The sequence below is a fragment of the Euleptes europaea genome, chromosome 1 (assembly GCF_029931775.1).
Source record: "Euleptes europaea isolate rEulEur1 chromosome 1, rEulEur1.hap1, whole genome shotgun sequence".
In the NCBI taxonomy this organism is placed as follows: domain Eukaryota; kingdom Metazoa; phylum Chordata; class Lepidosauria; order Squamata; family Sphaerodactylidae; genus Euleptes; species Euleptes europaea.
In genome coordinates, this window is record NC_079312.1 from 24,221,554 (window position 1) to 24,241,370 (window position 19,817).

Sequence of the window (19,817 nt, forward strand, 5' to 3'; positions counted from 1 at the left end):
TGGGACAGTATCTTGCCTGGCTTATCAGATAGTGCAACATTGAGTAAAGAACAAAAGGAAATGGTGTGTGTGTGTGTGAGAGAGAGTGAGTGAATGGTGAAAGGTCCACACACAGTTTCCTCTGCTGCTGCATCCACCACTTCTACACTTTCTGCAGTGAATGTGAGTTGGGTCAGGGATACCCAGATGCAACTTGCATAAAAAGAAACATTTTGCTCAGCTTGCTATGTTGTTGCCTGTCTCCTCTTCAAAAGCCTGTCAGTGGCTGTAAGAAAACTTTCTGCAACACACTGCTGAATACCAGGCCCCCAAAGTTTCAGTAGAGTGCATCTTCTGTTTCTTGGCCCCTTTCAATTGACAAATTCTAGACGGGAGGCAGTATTGAGAAGAATCACTTGCACAGTAAACTTCCTCAACTCTGCACGGGGCTTTATTGTTTTGCAGAACACAGAGCTTCTGGCTTCGTCTGAGTGGAGCTCACAGCGTCAGTAAGAAGAACGATTTGCAGCCATGCAGCCAGCAGCCTATCTTCCTGTCTCCGAGCCTGGAGGAAGAAAACATCAAGATGAAACCACAGCTGATGAACTAGATGTCCTACGTCCTGGGGAAAATGAAGTGTGCGGGGAATGCACAAACAACACAGCGCAAAACACTGACGGAGGTAGGAGAACTCGAATCCAGCTCATAAGAAGATTGTCCTGGCATTAGTGGAGGGCCTTCCCCTGCCCTTCTCATTCCATTTTTAAAATGGATCACTGGGTGATATAACCCATTTCTTGCTCTCCTTTCCTTCTATTGGGGAATCGGGGCCCCAGTTCCTGTAAAGGGAACCCCGATATTTAATTTTCTGCTACCAAATCAGAGGGATTGGATCGTTCCTCTTGAACTATGAGAATTGAGATCACACACACGCACAAAAGAGGCAAGACGCATTTGTCTTGAAGTAAAACAATCTTTACTCTAACTCAGGGTAGGGAAAAAGTCACTGGGATACAAAACAAATAATATCTGTCTACATTCAATGTTTCCTATACTTGCCAAGACCTTTGGCAAGGCACTAAGCTTACTTACGAGTAGGCACCCTTAGCAAAAGGAGAGCCTCTCTCCATCGTGCCTGTTCAGCAGTCAAGCAAAAAGTGGGACAACTACTTTCTCTTCTAACAAAGAAATTGAAAGCAGTTGAACATGCAAAATAGTTGTATACGTGACCCTCAAGCACGATTGCAATGGCCACTACACTGACCATTTGGTCAGTTGCAATGTTAACCCCTTAACTGTCTGACATGTAACAAAGCTCGCTCTCTAATACCCAACAATCCCCTTTTCGAGGTTTAGTTACATTCAGACATATAAACACAATGCATCACGTAAATATTCAAACTGTTGTCTAGGCAGTGGCTTCGTCAGGATATCGGCCACCATCTCTTTACTTTCACAGTACTTCACTACTACGAGACCTCTTTCTTGTTTGTCCTTTACTGAGTCCAATTTGAGTCGAAGCAGTTTCTTCCCTTTCTTAGAGTTCTCGCCATTCAGTAGTACTATACACGCTAGATTGTCCTCAAACATTGTAGCAGGTGTCAGTTCATCTAATCCAAAGTCGCGTAGCAGTTCAATTATCTCTTCCAGCTCTGTACATGTGCACTTGGCTGCTATGCATTCTGCTTCAGTTGAAGATGTTGACACAACTTGCTGTTTCTGGCTGGTCCAGGAGATTAGGTTTTCTCCAAAGTAGAACAGATATCCACTTGTAGATTTGCTGTCTGTTCTAGTACCACCCAGACTAGCGTCCATGTATCCTATCAGTTTCAGCTCAGTATTTGGAGTTATCTTCAACTTCAAATCAATAGTTTTCTTTAAGTATTGTGTGAGGTGTTTGATTGCATTCCAATCATGTTCTGCAGGTGTGCTGGTCCTTCTACTTAGGATTCCAACTGCTGCACTTATATCCGGTCTACTAACGTTGCTCAAGTATAGAAATTTTCCAATAGCTTCTCTGTACTTGTGATTGTTAGGCAATAGTTCACCTCCGTCTAGATCCATATATGAAGGGTCAAGTGGAGTGTCTTTGGTCTTGCACTCCTTCATATTCATGAATTGCAGAAATTCCAATATCTTGTTCCTTTGATTGATTGAAAATCCATTGTCTTGGTTTCTTTCAATCTCCATTCCAAGATAGTTCTTTACTTCTCCAAGCAGTTTCACTTCTACTGATTCATTCAGTTTGTTTGCAATTTCTTTTGCAGCTTCTTCAGTGTCAGAACAAATCAGAAGATCATCTACAAAAGCCAAAACAAAGTCCCATCCATCATCCTTCTTCCTTCTGAATAAACATTTTTCTATATTTCCTTGTTCAAAGCCTTGAGCTTTCAATAATGAGGTTAGTTTGTGGTTCCATGCTCTTGCTGACTGTTTGAGCCCATACAAAGTCTTTTCAAGTTTACAAACTTGATTTTTAGTATCACAGTCCTTTAATCCTGGTGGAAGTTCCATGTATATTTCTTCTGATAAGTCTCCATTCAGGAAAGCTGTTTTGACGTCGAGTTGCAGTACCACTTTATTCCTGGAGGCGGCTATACTCAGCAAAGTCCTTATAGCCGTGTGACTAATCACAGGTGCGTAGGTTTCTGTGTAGTCAGTTCCATACTTCTGGGTAAATCCTTTTGCAACTAGTCTTGCTTTGTATTTGTCAACAGTTCCATCCGAATTCTTCTTGACCTTGAACACCCATTTACATCCCACAGTCCTTTTGTTTGGTGGGAGTTTGGTTAGTTTCCAGGTATTATTCTTCTGCAGTGAGTCTAATTCTTCTTGAATTGCCTTCAGCCATCTTGACCGCTCCCCATCGGGCAACTTTTGCAGTTCGTCCCAACTTGAGGGTTCCACGTGGCTGTCAATTCTAGTGAAAAGACTCAGTTTCTCTGCTGGTATTCCTTTTGTAGTCCTTGTAGATCTCCTTAAGGTCTGAGAGGGTTCCGCTGTTCCATCAGCACCGGGATCAACCCCTTTTGAATCTGCAGTCTCTTGCTGTTCCGCAGGAGCAGGTGGATTGCAATCCCATGCTGTAAATGGAATCTCTATGGTTTCCTCTTCACAAACCTCTGGATCATTGAAGTTATTAATTTGTTGATTATTAATAAAATTTCTTTCATCTATGTATACTGCATTCAATATTTGTAAATTGTAAGTCTTAATGTCCATTATCCTGTACCCTTTTGAGAAAGGATGGTATCCCACAAGAATTCCAAGTTCTGTAGTAGGATCCATTTTCCCCCTTTTCTCCTTTGGGATGTATGCAAACACACGAGATCCAAATGCTTTCAAGTGTTTCAGACTAGGCTTCCTGCCATTCCATCTTTCATATGGAGTCATGTTGATAGCACTTGAAATTGTCCTGTTGTAAAGGTAAGCTGCTGTATTTACACACTCTCCCCAGCAGGGGTAAGGCAAGCCTGCCTGTAGCATTAAGCATCTTGCACTTTCCATCAGAGTTCTGTTAAACCTTTCTGACAACCCATTGTTCCTAGGGGTATATGCAACTGAGGTTGCATGCTCTATTCCTTCAGATTCAAGAATTTCTTTCATTTCTTTATTAAGGTACTCAGTCCCTCTGTTAGTGTACAATAACTGTATTCCTCTGTCATGCTTATTCCTCATCAGGGCAACATAAGCTTTAAATCTTTCAGCCACTTCAGTCTTTGATTTCAACAAATACACATATGCAAATCTTGAAGCGCTGTCTATGAAATGCAGAACATATTTTGCCCCTCCTGCTGAAGGCTTGAGTGGGCCAATCAAGTCTGAGTGCACTTCTTCCAAAATCTCTGCCTTAACACTGCTTGGCCTCTGCACGTGCTTAGGCGCTGTTCCCTTTCCTCTGAGACACACTTCACAACGTTCTTTGTCCTTAAAGCATTCCTTAACTGGCATTCCACAATCAATCAGCAGTTGCTTCACTGACTTAAAGTTTTTATGAGCTAGTTTCACGTGCCATTGGTACAAACAGTCCTTGTGGTTGCAATCTTCAGCCTTCTGCTCTGTCAATCCTTTATTAAAAGCAACTAGGCACTTTGATTCTTCCTCAACATTATCCTCATTTCCATCAAAATCACTTTCATCAGAATCAACATTGCTCTCAAAATCACTACTAGCATATTCCTCCAATTGACTTGCAACATTCTCCAGGCAATAGTGTGAGCCTACTGATAGCACTGGGTATTCTCTCCCTTCAGAATCAAATAAGCAACATTTGTCCTTTTTTATAGACACTTCAAAATCTGCATCCACTAGTTTATTCACGGACAATAAATTTTCATCTGAATTAGGCATTAGGAATACGTCTTGTAAGGTTAAATGCATTACATTTCCACAGTAGCTTTGAATTGCAATAGAAACTTCACCTTTCTGAGTGCATAGAGATCTTTCTCCACAAGCCATAACTAATGTTTCATCACAAGGCTCTAGAAAGTCAAAAGCTGATCTCAAGCCAGACACATGTACATCTGCACCACTGTCAAGAACAAATGTATGCACACGCTTTAAATAATCTTTGGTTGAGGCTTTATTCGAGACTAGGTAAGCCTTTGGGTTATTGTGCCATCTGGGCTTCCCTTGGCTTGAACTCCCTCTTGTGGATGATTGGGGCTGTTGCCTCCCATTTCCATCCCTCTCCCTTTGTGAGGATTTGGCGGGCTTTTCTTCCCGGCGAGAGGGGGGGGGATTTCTCCCTTTGTTTCACGTTTCTCACATTGAAATGACCGGTGACCATGCTTTTCACATGAGAAGCATCTGATTGTGGATTTGTCATTTACACGCAATACAGACACTCCACGAGATAATTCCCTCTCTTGGCTCCTGTCTGCTTCAAACTGTTTAAGCGCAGTCACCAGCTTAGTAAGGGTCAAGTCCTCTCTACCCAAAAGATTCCTTTTTTCAGCGTTATATTTAGAATGCAAACTTCCCAGAAATAGTATGAGAAACTCCTCTTCACCGATTTCCCCTCCTACAGCCTTCAATTCTGATTCCATATCTTGCATTTTCTTAAGGTGTTGCAAGGGGGTCATATCTCCAGACATTCTATTTGCATACAGTCTAGTTTTTAAAATCATTTTCTGGGTTTTGGACACAGTTCCAAATTTCTCATTGAGTGCATTCAGCATTTTCCTGGCGGTATCATTATTCAAAATGATCGCTGTCTCTTCCGGATTAATTGCATTGGCAATCAAATTCATTGCCTGGGCATCTGCAATTTTAAATTTCTTAAGGGCTTCTCTATTTGTCTCAGCTGGCAGGTCTTCATTCAAAACGTGATTCACCCCAATTGCTGTTAAAGCATTTTCCACCATTCTCTTCCATACGGGGAAGGAGGCTTGGGTGATATGTGGGACAGAAACGGATTGGGGCCCTTTTGAATTCATACTTCCCTTATCGGTGCTCATTCCAGCGGCTCAGGGCTGCTTTCCTCCTCACAGGATCCAAGCGCGGGGCGCGGGGTTGAGTTTCCTGCCGTCCTTTGCAGACCAGGCTGCTGGCTCCGTCACAGGAAAAATTCCCTCTGGGCGTTTGTAAATCCTTTCGTCTCCAGTGAAGATCCCAAAAGCAAAAAAAAGAGTGCGGTGTGATCCTATCTCAATAGCCAAAATAAAAACCAAGCGTACTATTCCCACTTATTGGGGAATCGGGGCCCCAGTTCCTGTAAAGGGAACCCCGATATTTAATTTTCTGCTACCAAATCAGAGGGATTGGATCGTTCCTCTTGAACTATGAGAATTGAGATCACACACACGCACAAAAGAGGCAAGACGCATTTGTCTTGAAGTAAAACAATCTTTACTCTAACTCAGGGTAGGGAAAAAGTCACTGGGTTCCAAAAAAATAATATCTGTCTACATTCTATGTTTCCTATACTTGCCAAGACCTTTGGCAAGGCACTAAGCTTACTTACGAGTAGGCACCCTTAGCAAAAAGAGAGCCTCTCTCCATCGTGCCTGTTCAGCAGTCAAGCAAAAAGTGGGACAACTACTTTCTCTTCTAACAAAGAAATTGAAAGCAGTTGAACATGCAAAATAGTTGTATACGTGACCCTCAAGCACGATTGCAATGGCCACTACACTGACCATTTGGTCAGTTGCAATGTTAACCCCTTAACTGTTTGACATGTAACAAAGCTCGCTCTCTAATACCCAACACCTTCTAGTTAAACTTGGCAAATTTATTTCTTGATTTTTTTTTAAAAAAACTTCCCATTTATTATGCCAGTCTTTTATGATATTAGGGACTAAGTCATTCCACTTGGCAGATTTCAAAAAATTAAATACAGAACTGGCACGACTCATTTCCTACCTTGATCGGTTGGTGTCTTTTCCCATCTTTCCAGTGTTTTAGTGTGAGTGAAATAGGGTTGCCAGGTCCTCTTCCCCACCGGTGGGAAGTTTTTGGGGCGGAGCCTGAGGAGGGGGGTTGGAGATAGGAGGGACTTCAATGCCATAGAGTCCAATTGCCAAAGCGGCCATTTTCTCCAGGTGAACTGATCTTTATCGGCTGGAGATCAGTTGTAATAGCAGATCTCCAGCTAGTACCTGGAAATTGGCAATCCTAGCATGAAAGCACACATGCTACTGATTAAATCACCAGGTAGACGAAGAAATTTTAATTGTGTTGTAGGATCATATTGACGTTCCTTTTATACTAGTAATTTCATCCCCAGCAAGGGTGTGTATGTGTATAGTTTGAGGTGACCAGCACAATATATTACTGAACAAAAACAGCCCATTCCTAAAGGGGGGATAGATCTGTAGTGGCCAGGAGTGGCACAGCTGTGGTGCCTCCTCAGAGGCTTCCTGACTGCTGCGGAGAAGAAAAACCTATCTTTTAAAAGTAAAAAATACATTGACTGACTTTAGCAGGGCTAGGCCACCCAAAAAGGTGGTGTAGCCATGCTGCCGCAGCAAGGGGTGTTCCTGGGCTGAAAGATGTGAGGAAGCTGCCTAAAGGCAGCCCCACCCCAGGAAACGCCTCCCCCACGCTGGCACGAGCGTTCTCTTCCAGGATTTAGTTCCCAGAGTGGCTGCGCTGGCGGTGGGGGCCATCGGAGCTCTGTGGCTTTTGGATGCCGGTGTGTTTGCCCCCACTTTGGCGTAGGTGCCATTGAAATGCCTGTATTATTGTATCAATCCCAATGACAATAAAACAGCAGGAGGTTGAAGATTCAAAGCAGTTGTTTATTGGCCAATACACAAACAGGTGAAAATTGCCCCAAGGCGCAGGACAATTCACACAGACATCAAAGGATTGCAAACACGATTACAGTTTTTGGTATGGGTGGTACAAAGATGCAATACATAACGTAGATATCCAAATACCCAATACTAGGGACCCCAGGATTGGCATATCCTATTAGAGAATCGGAGGCGTTGCAGAGAAAGTGGTGATCTAATGCTCTCTGAGCAGAGAAGACCCACCAGTGTCAGGTGCTTCTCTGTTTGATTCTAAATCATGGCTATCCTTATCTTGGACCTTGGTGCCTGCCAAGGCTAACTAACAAGGTTCCTAGCTGGCTCTTATGAGTGGGAAGCCAGCTTATGAAAACATACTAAGGCCGTCTATGAATTCTTTAATTAGCTTCTAACTAAGGAGCAACAGTGGGCCTCTTATACTTGAGGCCTGTAACATATGCAAGTGTTTGGTGTAACTTATAGAAGCCACCTCTAATATGCTGAGTGTGGCATGTTCATGAGTGCAGATATACTTTATTGAGTACAAAGAATATATTTCAAATCAAAGAATACATTTCCAATACATTTCCCATAGCATATAATGATTTCAGGCATTACACCATAAAATGGAATCTACACCAGCGCGGGGTTATGCCGGCTCTTAAGGAGATTCAGCCCCCCTCAGGATTGCAGCCATACCCCACATTCCATTCTGTATGTTTTTTATTTGCTTTCTCCTGAAGGCTCAAATTAATAAAAAATACTAGCTCACCAATATTTACCTTAAATTGGGAGGGAGGCATGATCACTAAAAGTGCCAACAGGATTGGAGAAAAAAAATGTCTTGTCACTTCAATAGAGACATAATGTGTGACAATTGGTAGCTGAAGCTTTTGTGGCATGAAGGTCAATAGCATCTCCTTAAACCTCTTTGAAGGGGTAGGACATTTTTCTCCCCAGGTACTTGGCAACTCTAAAATAACACCTGACACACAGGTTATCTGTACAAATGGATAATTTCACAAGGGCTGCCACATCATTATCACTTGAGCTGATCACAGGTGGTGGCTGGAGATCTCTTGCTATTACAACTGAGCTTCAGGCAACAGAGATCAGCTCACCTGAAGAAAATGGCTGCTTTCGAAGGTGGAATCTATGGCATTATACCCCATTGAAGTCCCTCCCCCAAACCCTGCCCTCCTCAGGCTCCACCCCCAAAATCTCCAGGTATTTCCCAGTCTGGAGCTGGCAACCCTACTGGCATTTAGTGGCAAAACAATTTATTTATTCATTTATTTAAAATCCTTTTATCCTACATCACTTGCAAAGCAGATCCCAATAAAAATAAACATAATTTTTAACAGACATTAGAATACAATTAAGCAGCACTAAACATTCACTACAATTAAGCAGCACTAAACATTCACATCACTGTAAAATGCCACAATCACAAAGGGATATAGGAGAGTCTTCTTGAGTGAACAAAGTATAATTTTATTTGGACTAAAGAAAGAAAGGAACACAAGGCCTACCACAGTCCTTCATAGTACCTTACCTATCCATCTTACCTAGAGCCATAAGTAAAACCTGGGCAGGATCTCCTCCAGATTCTGGTACCCTGGTACTGGATTTTTTACTATTACAGTGGGGTTACCGCATTATGTATTCCCAGTGATGTATTAAGAGTTTGAAAATCTTATACAAAACATCACTTTAAAAGGGTTTTTGGATGCCACAGCTAAAAAATGGTTGGAAGACGTCTTCACAGCTAAAGGGGCCAAAGAGCGAACAGTATTTTTTATAACAGTTTCAAACTCTTGATACATCGCTGGGAATACCTAGTGCGGTAACACTCAATGACATGGCTCAAGTAGGACAGGTCACAGTCCTTTCCTCCAGTCCAGACAAAAGTTCTTTCAGTGCCTCAAGCACAGTGAATAGGATGGGAACATTGAGCCACTGGGAATATTGGGAATATTGAGCAGCTGTAAGTCTCCTTTGGCCTTTTGAACACCTTTAAATGTTTGAGAGGATCTTCTTACTTTCACAGAATGGCCTTCCCATACAGGTCCCTTTCTCAAGACTATTCATGTTTTATTTCTTAGTTGATCGAGCCTCATGCTGGAGATGTGTACTTTATAAGATAGGACGAAGAGGAGCCATAATCTTGATCCTCATGATTTTTGTGATTGGCTTGGCAATAGCTTTGGGTGGTAAGTTCTCTTTCCTGCATTTCATATTCCTGCCAGGATTTACTTCACAAATCCATCATGGTTAGGGTTCCCAACCTCCAGGCATTAGCTGGAGATCTCCTGCTATAACAACTGATCTTCAGCCAATAGAGATCAGTTCCCCTGGAGAAAATGGCTGCTTTGGCAATTGGACTCTATGGCATTGAAGTCCCTCCCCTCCCCAAATCCCCCCCTCCACAGGCTCCACCCCAAAGACCTCCCACCAGTTGCAAAGAGGGATGAAGTAATTTAAATTCCAACTGCAGCTTTATTGCGGCTTTATTTGATGAACTTTCATCTTACTATGCTGGCAGTTTGATGCTTAAGCACTACGAAGGAAATCCAGTTTGGGTTTTCCATGTTTCTTTGGAGTCCATTTGTCTCTGGGTGTGATTTACACTGTGTTTACATCTACAGACTTCGGGAACTTCTGTATATTGTTATACGCTTAGATAGGATTGTACTTATACAAATATAAGTTGTGTGCCATCAGTGCTTGTTGTTATTTTGTAAACCTCCAGGTATTAGCTGGAGATCTCCTGCTATAACAACTGATCTTCAGCCAATAGTGATCAGTTCCCCTTGAGAAAATGGCTTCTTGGCAATTGGACTCTATGGCATTGAAGTCCCTCCCCTCCCCAAATCCCCCCTCCACAGGCTCCACCCCAAAGACCTCCCACCAGTTGCTAAGAGGGACCTGGTAACCCTAATCATGGTTCCACCCCCTTGTTCTTTTAGTCCCACCCTCTGGTCACTTCCCCCTGTGTATCCACACTGATAGCACGTGAGTGTTTTGCTCCATCCTTGCTCTCAGACTGGAATGGTTTTTTGTGGAACATCCACACGACATTGTCCTATTGTTTATTTTGTTCCTACAAGTCCTTCAAAAAGCATTGGTAATTTGTACATCTGTTTATTACAATACTTATATCCTACCTGTCCAGGAAAATATCTGAAGAATACTAACATCATCCTTACCAACTGTCACCTCTGCCTGGTCTGGATTTAGTTTAAATTGGATGGGCTGATCAATTATTTTATCTGGAACAAATCCATTGTTTTATCTGCACATATCCATGAGACCACCCATGCTTCCCACCACTATGCTTCTAGGCATGCATGCACACCCTTCTTTTGATGGGCCTGAGCAGTGTGTAGGCTTGCCAAGTCTCTCTTTGCCATTGACGGGAGGTTTTGGGGTGGGATTTGGGGAGGGGAGGGACTTCAGTGCCATAGAGTCCAGTTGCCAAAGTGGCCATTTTCTCCAGGTGAACTGATCTCTATCGGCTGGAGAGCAGTTGTAATAGCAGGAGATCTCCTGCCACCACCTGGAGGCTGGCAACCATAGCAGTGTGCGTGATTGGAACTTATTCTGCCACGCAGTGCACACAAACCCTTCCCCTAGCAACTCAAGTCAGTGTGTGCAGCCAGGGGGTGGGAGGGCTCAAAAGCAAATGAGGATGGGACAGTGGTAGTGGTTCCCACCGGAGGTCTTGGGCCCTGTCAGCTTCCCCACCTTGCAATATGCTGATGCCAGCCCTGGTGAGGATGCTGCAAGATCCATGCCTGCAGATGGAAACATAGTCCCCACCATGACATATAATGTCTTTGACTAACTTTTGTTAGTCTTCCAGCCGTACCTGTTCTTTGACAAGCAGGTTTTGGCCTGAGGATCCCCTTTTTCTGACCACATTTCTTTGTAATGGTGTATTTCAGTACAAAACCAAAGGAATACTGATGGAGATACGACATGCCCATATGACTGGATTGGGCATAGGGGAAAGTGTTACTACATTTCGGAGAAAGAAGACAATTGGACCTCCAGCCAAAGTTTCTGCTTGGTACATGGTGCCTCCCTGGCTATTATTGAAAATAAAGAAAAGGTAAGAAGTGAAACTATTTTGTACATCCCAGAATGATCTTTTTGTATATAGGGAGGAGCCATGGCTCAGTGGTAGAGCATCTGCTCGGCATGCAGAAGGTCCCAGGTTCAATCCCCAGCATCTCCAGTTAAAGGGACTAGGTTGATAGGTGATGTGAAAGACCCCAGCTTGAGTCCCTAGAGAGCTGCTGCCAGTCTGAGTAGACAATACTGACTTTGATGGACCAAGGGTTCAGTATAAGTAGGGTTGCCAACCTCCAGGTACTAGCTGGAGATCTCCTGCTACTACAGTCAATCTCCAGCCGATCAGTTCACCTGGAGAAAATGGCCACTTTGGCAATTGGACTCTATGGCATTGAAGTCCCTCCCCTCCCCTCCCCCCACCCTCCTCAGGCTCCACTCTCCATACCCTCTGCCGGTAGCAAAGAAGGACCTGGCAACCCTAAGTATAAGACAGCTTCATGTGTTCATGTCTTCATATAGAACAATATTACTCTAATAGTCACACTTGGATCCTGTGCAGCATAAGAAGCTGAATGTGTTTCTGAATTAAAGTACAAAATATCTTAGAATTCCAGCAGCAAACCTTTAGCACGTTGGGGGTGTGTGTGTGTTGGCAAAGGCTATTCATTTTCAAAACATGTATCCCACATTTCTATACTGCTGTGGTGCTCACAGTTCACCTAAGAAGGTGAGGAGCTTTGTGGAAATAAATACCAAAGCTGTTTTCTTTCCATCTGCTGCATATGTTCGTCTCTGCATGTGTGCCATTATATACATAGGCAGCTGCTGCATTGTTGACCTGTGTGTGTAGCAGCTCAGGGCTTTAACTTCCTTCTCTTCTGATCTCCAAAGGTTTTTGTGAGCCGAATCAAAGGCAATCATCCTTCTTGGATTGGTCTCCACAGAGACCCAGGTCAGCCCTGGAAATGGACAAATGGAGAAAACTCAACGTGAGTCTCCCCCACCCCGCCCCGCGCCTTTAGACTTTAGTCCTGATACCTCAGCCCAGGGGCAGCTTTGCATTTCACCGTTCATGAGATGGGTTGTGTTGACACTTTGGGGAGTATAATTTTGAACAAAACATAACTCATTTGAAATTGAAGGTAGGATGCAGGGCATCCAATATCCTGGGCTGCACCCTACAATTCTGCTCAGCTAAATGCTCCACCTTTTGACACATTTGCTGTTGGAAGTTTGCCCCCTCCCCAAATTCCTGAAACAGAACAGCTCCTAAACCTGCTCCTGAAGGATCTGTGACAGATCCGCTTTTTAATAAATAAATAAATTCTTTTGTCAAAATCAGGACTCTTCTAAAACCACAAAGGGAGGAAGTGAGGCTATGCTAGCTGTGACTCATCATCCATACCCTTAAATAGTTTTTCCTTCCCAAGAGACCTAAGGCTAGTTCTAGCACAATTGCTGTCAGACATGATTGCATGAGAGCATGTGTGTGAGAAAACCATAGTGGAACTGACTTGTCTTCTACATAACACTTTTTTGGGGGGTGGGGGAGAATCTGCAAGGTGGACATTTTTGGAATCCAGGATCTTGCTCAAGGATCTGTCCCCCCACTCCCCCCCCAAAAAAAGACTCCTGGGGTGTCAAGGTTTTTATTTCTTGCTGTCAGCTTGACTTCCTTGCTTGATTCCAGTATTGTTTTCCATTGCAGGCTGAAGGTCATTGGAGACGGAGGAAACTGTGCCTACCTGAATGACGAAGGCACAGCCAGCTCTTCAAGGTGTGGCACAGAACATCACTTCATTTGCAGCAAATCTCTGACATATTTTGAAACGGAATAGTATGTAAGACTTGCTTGCTTTTATTCCATACTGTTAGCCAAATTGCCCTTAAACGTGGGGAATTAGCAAGCAAGATGGCAAATTACAATATTTATTTTTATAGCGGTATCGCAACCTTTGTCTACCAGAGCCCGTAACTGTGACCTTTAAATAAAGACAGAAGCAATAGATTTCCAATTAAAAGTTTAAGTCTTTTTCATTCAAATCAGTGATGCACACAAACATACAGAGAATCTAGGAATATCAAGAGAGGAGTACAAGCACAGTTGCCAATGTAGCAGGTGATTGTTGGTTGGGTATATTTACTGTATCTAGATGAGGTGTTGTCAAAATTAACGTAGACTAATACAGATTGAAAGTTAAAACCGAGGTGGGGCAGGGGTTCCCGTGGACTTGACCAGCAAGGCGGGAGGGAGCGTGGTCAGGCTGCACAAAACCCAGACCGACAGAGTAACGGCAAAGATGCCAGGAAAGACCTAAGGCTGGTTAGAGAAAGGTTCAGGATCCAAGATTCAAGAGAACTATTGAGCTGGGGGCACCCCAGATATACTGTTTTTCTGGTGGCGGGGAGAGGGGTTTCAACCCTCCTAGGTTCCCAGGTGACAAAAAGGTGACGAAGGACTAAGCTGTGGCTACCGGGGTGGGGTAGTGAGAATTTGGAAATCTATTCTGATTCCAATGGCTTTTGCAACTCGTGAGAAACTGGAAATTTTCTGCTGACAAGATTATCATTCTGGAACAATGGGTACGATCTGTGCAAAACGTCCTGGGATCGCTGTTGCTGAGCTGGAGGAACGACTCATCTTGATATCAGGATCGCTGTTGACTGCCCATTAAGCTGTGGATGTTGCAAGGGGGGGTGTTTGGCACTGACTACGTGACTGTCAATTGTTCATGACATGGCTGCGGCTGGAACAGGGGTTTTACAGGAACATGGCTTCTCTTCACCGGAGGCTGCCCCTGCATCTGCTTCCTAGCTGCTAACTGCACGGCGCTCACAGGAGAGGCTGAGTCCGTAACTATAGAGCGCATAGCGACCGTCCCGTAGCGTTTGGGGTGGGCGTGCGGCCAGAATAGTAGTCGAGTGCCAGCATAGCGGGTTGCCAGGTCCAGTCCAGGAGGTTTGGGCAGGCCCGTATGCTATCAATACATTGTAAATACATACATTGTACTTTGACAAGAGTTTTTATAGAATTGTTAAAGACTTGATAATCTGCATTTATACATATTGTACTAGAAGTATGTCAATAAAAAGACTTGCTTTTTAAAAGTAAGTAAAGTTGTTGAGTCCTGCTCACTTGATGACTGGCTGAATAAGATAACTTCACTTCTCAGTAAGTGATACATTCTAAGAGCCTGTCATCTGAACAGCACGACCCGCTTCAGTGTGTTATCTAAAGAACCATCTAAAAGGTGCACTGATGTGCAAGCTCTATAAAGAAATATTGGTCCATGGACCAGTCAGTACTCTAAATAAGAACTCTAAATTGCTTGTGCTTGCACGCCTGGACATCAGGGGGCACTATATTGCTGTATATGTGCATATGTGTTATCTTCTTAATGAACAAGTTGCCTCTCCTTGTCTTAACCAGGGAGCTTCTCTCTGACTCCTCCTTCTCATCCTGTGTCCTTTGTGTTCATCTCTTTTGTCATGGACATGCAAGGAGCAGTACGCCTCTACAAGTTGCTCCTGTAGAAGCCATTCAATCTTTCTTGCACCTACATGCCACTAGATTAGCTGGTCCCTTGTGAGCCAGCGTGATATAGTGGTTAAGAGCAGAGGTTTGGAGTGATGGACTCTGATCTGGAGAACTGGGTTTGATTCCCCACTCCTCCACGAGTGGCGGAGGCTGGATTGGTTTCCCCACACCTACACATGTAGCCAGTTGGGTGACCTTGGCCTACAGTCACACTCTCTCAGTCCCACCTACCTCACAGAGTGTCTATTGTGGGGAGAGGAAGGGAAGGTGATTGTAAACTGGTTTGATTCTTCCTTAAATGGTAGAGAAAGTCAGCATATAAAACCAACTTGTGATAGGGAATACTCTTCTTTAGATTAGGCTTCTGTCTCTTCTTTTGGCTGCAACATGTCTGTGAGTTGACTGTCTCAATAAAATTAAGTTTTACCTTTTTGCACTATACTTATTTGGAGTTTATTTACTGCACATGGTATGATGCTCCTGTGACTTTGCAACTTCACTATATTCACTATCCCCAATAGTTTCTTCCAGTGGCGTAGCGTGGGGGGTGCAGGGGGGGCCGGCCGCACCGGGCGCAACATCTGGGGGGGCGCACTCGCACTCGCAGCTCTCTGCCCCTGCCTGGCTCACTCACTCACTCTCTCTCACTGCAGTGAGGGCTGTGCGAATCCGATCCGAGCCGCCGGGTCGCCGCCCACTGTGGAGGGGGGGGTGCGTGCCAGGCGTGCGGTGCGGTGCGGAGAGAGCGAGGGAGGGACTATCTGGGGGAGGGACAGTGAAGCAGCCGCCCAGCGCAGCGCTGAGCGCGGGAGAGAACCAGCATGCAATTGGCTGAGCTGCCGAGCAGGAGGCGGGAGGACTCGAGGAGACGTGGGGAACTGAGTAGAAGCCGCCGCTGCAGGTAAGTTTGGTTGGTTCAACAGTGACTAACAGTAATAATGAAGATCTAGGGAGAGCGTCCCAGTCTTCGCTTGCTCCTGACCGGTTTTTTGCTTTGCAAGACAGAATCTTCTCTTTGGCCCACTGGCTCCATCTTGTGGAGGGTCGCGGGCTGCACTGTGGGAAATGGGCCCATGCCCGTCCCCCTGATCCCACCTGGGTTTTTACTTTTCGGAGCAGAGTGGTCCATCCCTTTGGCCTGGCTTTCCCCTCTCTCAGCCTCGAGGCCACATTTGCTTGAAGCTGGTAATGCCCTTCGGTCTCTCCCTTGCATGTAGACGGAGACGGGCAAATCTCTGTACGGTGTCCTGTGCTCTTGCAGTGGGGAAAGTGGAAGAGGAATTCCTGCTGGACAGCGTCCCATAAGGGGAGAGACCTGGCTGTCTCCCTCCCAGCCACCCTTAAAAGCTCCCAGAATGATTGCCCTCCTCAACTCCCCTTTTGGTACATTTCCGCCTCTGGCTGCGTATTTTCCCATGGTATAGCCTAGCCAGGATTTTCAGAATCTCAGTTTTAGGATCGGGGCCCTTGAGGAGGTGTAGACCCCTCTGCTAATCCTCCGCCTCAGACCCTTGCCAACACCAACCGGCCTTCCGCCTGCTTGGGTGGGTGAGTGATCGGAGGTAGCCAGTGGCCCCAGCTGCCTGGCTGCTAAGCTAGAAGGGGGAAAATCACATTGGAGGGGTCCCCGAAGCTGCAAGCTGGCTCCAGTGGCGCGCTGTTGCATTCAGGACCTTTGAATGGGAATGGTGGGGGAGAGGAATGCTGCCTGTGGCTGCCTCCTTCCCCCAGCGTGGTGTAGTGGCTGAGAACAGTGGACTCTAAATCTGGAGAAACGGGTTTGATCCCCTGCTCCTCCACATGAGCGGTGGACCCTACTCTGGTGAACTAGGTTGGTTTCCCCACTCCTCCACATGAAGCCTGCTGGGTGACCTTGGGCTAGTCCCAGTTCTCTCCGAACTCTCTCAAGCCCCACCTACCTCACAAGGTGTCTGTAGTGGGGAAAGGAAGGGACTGTGATTATAACCCACTTTGAGACTTCTTAAGGTTGAGAAAAGCAGGTTGTAAAAACCATCTCTCTCTCACACACACACACACTAGCCTAAAGTGCACCTCAGTAATGCTATAGGTTCATTCTGGGAACAGGACGCAAGTAAATATTATTAGAAAATCTGTGTCCTTCCTAAGCCTTTTTTAATTAAAGCATAAATATTGCATTCTTAACATAGACTAAATCCACAAAGCATTACACCATCCTCCCATCATAGTTACATAGATAATTAAAGGAGAGCAATTACATGAGTCCATAAAAGTTTCTTACCCCCCAAAGTAAATAGGTCACAGGCAAGAAGCCCCTTCTGAGAAGAAGAGCTTGGTCAATACAGCTTCCCGTATTTACAGGATTTTAAAATCATCTCCTAACAATAGCGAACAATCCCACTTGATAAGGGTCCACATTCTTGGCTAACCCATTATCTCATAACTTCAAACACCAAAGAAGGTTATCTATTCTTTAAATATCTTCTTAGAATATTTATAAATGTTAGCCCATTCTTGCTAGTCTTGATATTTGTTGTCGTTTACGATGGTTGTGAGACGACATATAATAGCATGGCCCATGCTAGGTTACTACATTTGTAGATTTGTATTCATAGACCTGCTGAAAATGTGGAGAATGTGTAATGCATGTTCGCACTCAATAAAGTGTTTGAAAATAAACTTGTATTTAGATGCATTTTACTTTAATTACATCAGTATTTTCATAACAAACAATACATGTGCTTAGGGGGTAAGGGTTTCTTTAACTAATCTAGTGGAAGAGACTCGAGTGCTAAAATCCACGGGTTAGGGGGCGCAAATTACTTGCCTTGCCCCGGGTGCTGACAACCCACGCTACGCCACTGGTTTCTTCCTGTCTCCACCCCACCATATTACTGTCCAGCCCTCCTCCTCCTCGTTCCAAAGGCCTGGAAAGGTTTCTGACCCCACAAACCATTCAGAGAAGCAGAAGACTGTTGAGTCCCTGAGATAAGCCATCTTCGTTACAGAGGGGACTGGATCTGTGTTCTAGTACATGGTGGGTATGAGCCATTGTTTGAGGGAAGAGAAGCACAAGCACAAAACCTTGGGGTTTTGGTCTTTCTGTTGTTCAGCTGAACACCTAGAAGCAGCCAAAGTTCAACATTACGTTAATATACTAATGAGGTCCAGGTCTTGCTAGACATCAGGGCAACTGATGGGTGTGCGGAAGGGGACCTCAAGAACCGAATGAGGGAGCTGCTGGAGGTCTGTGACAGGAGGGGAGAAATAAATAAATCTAGACAGGCTGGAGAACTGGGATAAAACCAATAAAATGCATATCAACAGAAATAATTGTAAAGTTCTGCATTTTGGTTGGAAAAATCAAATGCATAATTATAGGATGAGTGAGACTTGTCTGAGCAGTAGTGTGTGTGAAAAGGACCTTGGGATCATAGTAGACTAAACACTGAACATGAGTCAGAAGTAATGCGGTAGCTAAAAAGGCAAATGCGTTCTTGGGCTGCATCAGAATTATAGTGTCCAGATCACGTGAAGTGATGGTATCGCTTTACTCTGCTCTGGTTAGACCTCACCTAGAGTACTGTGTTCAGTTTTGGGCACCCCAATTTCAGAAAGATGTAGACAAGCTGGGACGTGTCCCGAGGACAGCAACAAAAATGGTGAGGGTTCTGGAGACCAAGTCCTATGAGGAAAGGTTATAGGAACTGGGTATGTTTAGCCAGAAGAGGAGAAGACTGAGAGGGGACATGATAACCATCTTCAAGTACTTGAAGGGGTGTCATGTAGAGGATGGTGCCGAATTGTTTTCTGTTGCCCCAGAAGGTCGGACTAGAACCAACAGGTTGAAATTAAATCAAAAGAGTTTCCAACACTTAGAGTGATTCCTCAGTGGAACAGGCTTCCTCAGGAGGTGGTAAGCTTTCCTTCCCTGGAGGTTTTTAAGTGGAGACTGGATGGCCATCTGTCAGCAATGCCGATTCTATGACCTTTAAGCAGATCATGAGAGGGAGGGCATCTTGGCCATCTTCTGGGCATGGAGTAGGGTCACTGGGTGTGTGTGGGAGGAGGTAGTTGTGAATTTCCTCCATTGTGCAGGGGGTTGGACTAGATGGCCCTGGTGGTCCCTTCCAACTCTATGATTCTATGAGGCCCTTTCTTTGTAAAAGCCTCTCCAGACATTTACTGAAACAGGGCACCCTCTGGTAGTTGCCTACAAGAGTGCACATGATAATGCATGATAATTAGCATCACATTCCAGGCTGAAGTGCCTTGCATATTTTTTTGAATTTTTCATGCTGAACTGTCATTCTGGAAGTGACTGCGAAGCCGGTGCATACCTGCTTCGCATTAATTAAGAGCCCCTGTAACGCAACCTTTTGTGTTTGCTCCGCTGAAACCCAGAAGAATCCCCTGAAGGAACAATGCAAAACAATAGCGGCGCGTTAGCTATGCACATGCTAATGGGTATGCAAACAGGAACACAGGAGCAGGCAAGTGGGGGGTGGAATTTCTCCTTTTGCGCTGGGACTGTGACTAGGCATTTTTAAAGTTGTATTTTAAAAAAGAGCTGTGACTGAGCATTAAAACTGACCATGCAAAAATGGCCTGTGCGCTCCAATTTCAGAGAGACGCAGAGGAGATATCATATTGTTAGTTCACCAACACCTTCCCCCCCTCCTCACATTTGTCACAGCACAGTTATTAAAACATTTTTCAAGAACAGAGAAAAAGAGCTTCTCAACCTTTTGGTTAAGATCAAGTGTAGTCAGTATATTGTCCTTTAAAAATATATTTTATTCCAATATCAAAATAAACATTTATATTATATATGCCCGCAAGTATCTATTTACATTTACATTTTTTCAGTTTCATTACTCTCTCTTTTCAATATACTCTTCAATATATCATATCTAATTTTTTAAAGTTTTTTATTGTTTTTTTATATATCACAATAATTTGCATCATTCATTAACATTGTTATATAATATAATCATTATTTTTCTTAA

At 44.3% G+C, this 19,817-nt stretch overlaps 1 protein-coding gene across 1 annotated transcript; it reads left to right on the top strand.

Annotated features, from left to right (window-relative positions):
- Positions 1-510: 510 nt before the first annotated feature.
- On the top strand, positions 511-13,129 carry LOC130473806 (C-type lectin domain family 2 member D-like). Its single transcript, XM_056845422.1, has 4 exons — positions 511-661; positions 11,162-11,328; positions 12,183-12,280; positions 13,000-13,129. Exons 1-4 carry the CDS (start codon positions 511-513, stop codon positions 13,127-13,129), a joined length of 546 nt encoding a protein of 181 aa, XP_056701400.1.
- The last annotated feature ends 6,688 nt before the right edge of the window (positions 13,130-19,817 follow it).